Here is a 6,539-nt window from a genome sequence, read left to right as displayed (position 1 = left end):
ATTACTCCTGATTCTTTTTCTTTTCTTTTCTTTTTATTTTTTATTTTTATTTTATCTTGAGACACTTGACCAGTTGATGGTGTTTGTTGATCTTCAAAGTACATATTCCTATTGCCTGTTATAAGACAATCACCATCTAGGCAGCACTTGGAAAAAAATAGCCGCAACACCGTTCATTTCCTTATAGACCTAAGTTACACTCAAGAATGCAGCCTGCAAATGAAGACAAGATTAGAGAATATAGTTCAGGGGATGAAAGTTATCTACACCCTATTGTAGTAGATGCAAAATAGGACCTCAGAATCACTCTATAGAAAGATGGTCAATTCTGAGCTTCACTGCCATTAAGACCAAGCAATAGGCCCCAGGCTTCAGCTGCAAGCACATCCCCAGTAGCAATGCAGGAACCCATGCCTTCAATCCATACATCGAAGTAATCTTGGATTACATCACCACCTCCAGTTCTACCACTTCAAACAATCCTGGAACCATCAACATTAAGTTTATACCCACCAGCTCGAGCATATTTGACAACAGATCCTCGAGGGCAATCCCAGCCCTTCTCAAATGTAACAAGGACTCGTTATATTGTCTAGAAATGGGACAGAGAGCATTCGCAGTAAGTCTTCTCTCAATAGAAATGATAAAATTTGACCATCCACTTGAAAACTCATTCGCATAAGTAAAAACCAACTCAATCTCAATAGCAAAGGGCAGTATTGTAAGCAAAGATCAAATTCAGCTTATATAGCAAGTAAATATTCAACTCAATCTCAATAGCAAAGGGCAGTATTGTAAGCAAAGATCAAATTCAGGTAATATGACCAATAGCAAGTAAATATCAAATTCGGCTTTATAATAAGACCTTATGAATGATGCTTTCTAAATCTCTGATACACGAGATATGTACCGAAATCTCAAATACGTCAGCTTATAATATGACCAATAGCAAGTAAATATCAAATTCGGCTTATAATAAGACCATATGAATGATGCTTCTAAATCTCTGGTACACAACATGCATGCTTCTAAATCTCTGGCACACAACATGTGTATCGAGATCTTAAATACTGACTTATGTTCATCCCACCTTTTATTTCAAGAACCATGAAATATGATAGCTCTCTCCCCAACTGACCCAACTTCTTTCGCAATATCCCAACCGTCACTCATAGCAGCAAAACCAAAAAGTTAACTCCATTGAGTTTCAATTAAAACAAACAACAATTACTCCAAAATTATAAAAACAAAATTAAAAAAATTAAAATTTCACATTCATAGAGTCAAAAAACACTCATAATAATGTCACTAGTGCATATCTCTGATACAAAATTGCCTTATAAAAAAAAAATACAAAACAAGGGGATTATGATAACTCTGTTGACACCATCTCGCATTCTGCAGTCTATCAAACCGGAAATGAAACAACGCAGTTCTTTTCCAACAAAGCATAAGTCTACATTCTTTGCATGACATTCCTGCAATAAGAGGCTCGTCTTAATAACTCATAATCATGAATCATGATATGAAAACCAACACACTTAAAAGAACAGCAATTCATTCATCAATATTATGTCTCCATACTTTCCTCATGGTCAAGAAAGGACAGTTGAGGCTGGTAATGTCACATCCAATAACATTAAATATATTACAATCAGTTCAGATTCTGAGAGTGGAGCTATTTCAAGTAATTCAGATGCATTAGTATGAACATAGAATGACAACCTATTTAATAAATATATTGCTATAACTGCAGTGAAATACTTGCAGAGAGGGGTAAAGAACATCGCTCTAAAGGACTTTTTATTGGCAAAGTTATATATCAGTATTAATTAAGTAAAACAGAGGTTATGGTTAAATTTTCAAATTACACATAAATGCCCTTTCTTAATTAAACTCTAAAAATCTACAATTTCATATATGAAGGTTAAATTGGTCAGTGATTGCAACTTGAACTGGAGGTTCTGCTCTCAATGACAGGTAGATCCACTTCCTTACAATCTGAAAATGGAATATTACTACTGAAATAAAGAGATTAAAGAGAAATAAAAACCGAGGGAGCAGGGTAGTTATTTCTTTTTTTTTTTTTTTTTTATCTTTTACTTTTTCAAAAGATGTCGAACAGTATACTTTTTTTTCAAAGTCAAACAAAATACTTTATAATACAAAAATACAATTATATTACGAAAAATGTAATTGACACACAGTAATGCGATTTGTCATATGATGTACCTTACTTAGCGCCTTTGGGTCTTTCCATTGGAGCGTTTTCCAGAGAACAAATGCTTTGGTTTCAAATTGGGAATAACTCTATCTGCCTCCCCGCGTCTAGCATTCTTGTTTCTGTTCTTCACAGATTTCCGGGCCTTGTCTAGTGCTTTAGATTTTTGATCAGAGTCCTTAAAGCCATCACCAGGGACAACATCAGTAGGCGGCCTTGATCTTGACCTTGAACGAGGTCTAGACATCGAGCGCAGCTTCTTGTTGGGTGTATCCACATCCATATCCATGACACCACCACCTTCAGTATCACCCTTGTCAACTGATCTCTCTCTCTTTCGGCCCCTTGCAGAGACAGATCTGCTGCGGGCTCGGTCAATTGCCTTGCTAGGATCAATTCCCAATTCTGACAGCTGCCTCCCCATTCTCTTTGTTGTGAACTGCCTGTCCTTGTCAAATTTCCTAGGTACTGTAGGCCTACTCTCCGCGGTACTTTTCTTGATTCTATGTTGTTGAATCAGCAAGCTTTTCTTTTTCCTTATCTGAGCCAATGTCTTCTGCTCTTCTGGAGTCAACTCCAATCCACCCATCTCCACATCATCCTCCTCCTCTGCCTGCCTGATTCCTTCTTCTCGTTCTAACTCCTCAAGCCTATTCAAAATATCAGGATCAACAAAGTCAAATACATTGTGCCCATCAAGAATTTCAGGCATGATATCCTCTTTCCACTCATCATGAGCAAGGATATAATTCTTCTTCAAACTGGCAGAGTATACACCAGCACCACCATTTTCATTCTCCAAATCCTTTTCAGTAGTTCTCTTTTCCTTCTCTGCTGCTTGCTTAGCCTTGGCTTCTAAAACAGCCTGAGGTATACATGGAGGCCTTTCCTTTTGGTCACGTGGCTTTGGCATCGCAACATGAAAACGATTTAAACAATCATTTATCTTTTTAGATTTCATCTTCAACTCAACTCTCTGATTCAACAACCTCTCACAAGCTGCATTCTTTACAGAGATAACCCCCTCCTCAGTCAAAGTGCTCATGGTCAAGAGTACCCCATCATCATTCGTAGCCTCGCCTCCCTGACCAATCACAGTCTTCATAGCTTCAGCTTTCATCTCTGTGACCAACTTCATGTCTTCCTCAGATATGCCCTCCAATGGCTGCAAATCAGTCTTGTTGCAGACTATAATCAATGGTTTGTTCATGAACAGAGACTTAATGCTGTGAAAAAGAGCAGCTTGTTGGGCAATGGTATAACCACAAGACCCTGAGATGTCCAAGAAGAACAAAACAGCAGCTCTCAAATGTGCCAATGCAGTGATGCTGCACATCTCAATAATGTTACGGTCTTCAAATGGTCGGTCCAAAATCCCAGGTGTATCAATAACCTGGTACCTCAGGTACTTATAATCAGTATGCCCCACAAAGAGCGACTTGGTAGTAAAAGCATAGGGCTGGACATCAACATCTGCTCTGGTGATCTTGTTGATGAATGAACTCTTTCCGACATTGGGATAGCCGCAAATCAATATTGTCCGGGTGTTTGGGTCAATTGAAGGCAGCCTTGCCATGTGTTGCCTAATTTGTTCTAGATAAGCTAAACTAGGGCCAATCCTCTTTATGACCGTGCACATACGGCCAAGAGCAGCAACCTTGAGACTCTTGCATCGGTAAAGTGAATCACCATACTTCAATAACTTGACATAATCCTTAGCAATCTTGGAAATAAGGTTCCTTGCAGTGTTGATTTGACCCAGTGCGAGCTTGTAGTGGTCCTTGTTGTAGAGAACATGCAGAAGATCGCCATAGAAAGGGTGGATGTCGTCCAGCCTAGGAAATTCATCAATGATAGTAGAGAGCTTCTCATGAAAATTTGTTTGGGTGTATTTCACTTTGCGCATGTAGAACTGACGCAGGCGGTTAATTGCATAACCCTTGTGGACCACAGTTGGGGTCTGCCGCTGGGTGCGAGAAAGGATAATATCGATGAAGTCCTTCCCGCTGGGAACAACAGTCATCCTCTTGAAATTATATTGCACCATGTTTACTAAGTTTTCTGTTTAGACAAAACAGACTCAAGTCAAACACCAAACTTCGACCCGAAAACCAAATTAAACAACAAACATATTAAAACCATTCATAAAGAAAGAAAGTGAAACATATAATTGAGAAATGGTAATAATTATACCCAGACATCACCCACTGGAATCAACCAGATTTTGCAGTTCGAAAACAATATAAACAAATTTCTAGATATAAATCAACAAAGAAATAGGCTTTAACTACAGACTTGAATTTCTAGGGTCATACAGCTGAAGTTAACTAAGGAAATCAATCCGCAGTGTGATGATTTAATCTGAAAGCTGATAAAAGTGAAAGTAATTGAAAGAGGAAACATAAACACAAGCAGCAAACAAATTGAAATCTCAAGAGTGATTGAAGAAGAGGACTTACAGAAGATCGGGGCGGCGCGGGTCTGTGGCTCTCGTGGAGAGAGCTATTGGGAAACAGAAGAAAGAGGGTTTAGGGGAGAGTCGGCTATATATACATAAGGGGTTCACCGTTAGGGTTTTACTTTTTAGGGTTCGCCCTGCCACCTACCCATTCCGTACTTTTGGGTCGGCTAATCGGGTTTGGGTTACCCCGTTTTTAAATTATTATCGAATTAATAGAGTATATAGGGTTTATGGGTTATATATATTTTGGATATAAATGTCTATTTATTTACCTAAATTTGAGCTACACAACCCCACTTTTACTTAAGTAAAATTATACTCTCACCCCATTATCCATAAGATTACTCATTTTTTCCTAATACCCAATTAAGTTTTTTTTTATTTATTTTTTAGACTCTCTTGTCCTCTCTTCCTTTGTCACTTAGAAAGAGAAGTCATTGGAGACCTCGCCAGAGGTCAACGGATACTGGACACCGATCACGGATTGCTGGACTCAAGTCACTGGTTGCCGGAGGTCGCCATATATCCCAAAAGAGATTATCGGAGATCTCATAGGTCACCGGAGAGATTGCTAGAGATAATTATTGCCCCTTAGTAAAATTCAATAAAAGCTTTTTATTGCCCCCCTTTATTGGGGGGCAATTTTTTTATTGGGGGGAAAGGAGACGGATTAGTCTTAAATTAGACGAATAAAACTTTGATTGAGGAAGAAGATAAAAATATTACATCAATTCAAAATCTTTTATCGGAGGGCACTAAAAGTTTATTTGGTTTTATTGAGGACAATAAAAGTTTATTGGAGGGGGACTAATCTCTCTTAAATTAGATAAATAAAACTTTGATTGAAGATGAATATGAGGAAATTATATCAATTCAAAACATTTTATTGGGGGGCAATAAAAGTCAATAAAATTGTTTATTGCCTCCAAATAAAAATTTTGTTGCCTCCTGTAAAATAGTCTTAACTAAGGGCTGCGACCAAAATAGAATCTTAGGTCTACCCATTTGTATCTAATTCAGTTAAACTTCAGGTGCATTTTCAAGAAGTTAGGTTGGAAATTGTTTATCGAGAATGATTTCTAAAAAAAAAAAATGATTTGAGTACCCAGATCTTTTTCCTTCTTCGTCGATCAGAGTTGCAGTAGATAGCAAAAATCTTCTTGAAACTCTTTAATTTCTTTCTTTAATCATCCTTTCATAATTGGAAGCCTCTCAAGATCCCTGAGGTCTTTAATCCTCATAGCATTACAAATCAAATCAAATGAAGTAAGTGGGCACACAAAACTGTAACTTCGCTCTTAAATGGAGTAATTAGGCACACAAATCTTTTAGTGGAGTAAGTGGGCTCATGTTAAGCTAAATTTGGGCATTTAGTCAAGAGGAGCCCTTAAATTTTTTAAAATCCGAATATTGCCTTTTGGTTTAATAAACTTCGTAAATAAGTAATTTTATATATTTTTCTTTATTCTAAAAGAGTAACATTTCATTGATTGGAAAAAAAATGTTACATTTATTATTCCGGCCTAAATTTCATGTAAAACTATCCTTTTCATGAAAAATAGACTTGACTAAACAATGAGCAAGTCTATTGCACTCCCTAGGTTCAAAACAAACTCTAGTCTTGCAACCTCCTTACAATCAATCTAAATCTCTAGTGGCAGAATGTTTGAATACAGAGCAAAAATAATGTCCGCTCTCAGTGCCAAAAGCTCAGAAATTAAAGGAAAAAACTGATCCTGAATTGGAGTTGCCATAGCACCCATCAACTCGATCACCTTTGTCATTTCTAGTGACAGCTCCTAACCCTCTTCTTTTGCCATTCTTTTCAATTACTGCATCTGCATTAAGCTTATATCT

At 37.4% G+C, this 6,539-nt stretch overlaps 1 protein-coding gene across 1 annotated transcript; it reads right to left on the bottom strand.

Moving 5' to 3' along the window:
* Positions 1 to 1,252: 1,252 nt before the first annotated feature.
* LOC133731540 (nucleolar GTP-binding protein 1-like) lies at positions 1,253 to 4,815 on the bottom strand. Its single transcript, XM_062158905.1, has 3 exons — positions 4,681 to 4,815; positions 2,233 to 4,282; positions 1,253 to 1,478 (listed from the first exon to the last, which is right to left on the bottom strand). The coding sequence occupies exon 2, from the start codon at positions 4,266 to 4,268 to the stop codon at positions 2,238 to 2,240; it is 2,031 nt and encodes a 676-aa protein (XP_062014889.1). The 5' UTR covers positions 4,269 to 4,282; positions 4,681 to 4,815; the 3' UTR covers positions 1,253 to 1,478; positions 2,233 to 2,237.
* Between the last annotated feature and the right edge of the window lie 1,724 nt (positions 4,816 to 6,539).

This window comes from Rosa rugosa, chromosome 2 (genome assembly GCF_958449725.1).
Source record: "Rosa rugosa chromosome 2, drRosRugo1.1, whole genome shotgun sequence".
Classification (NCBI taxonomy): domain Eukaryota; kingdom Viridiplantae; phylum Streptophyta; class Magnoliopsida; order Rosales; family Rosaceae; genus Rosa; species Rosa rugosa.
The sequence above is the reverse complement of the archived record's forward strand: the minus strand, read 5'-3'. Positions and strand labels throughout refer to the sequence as shown.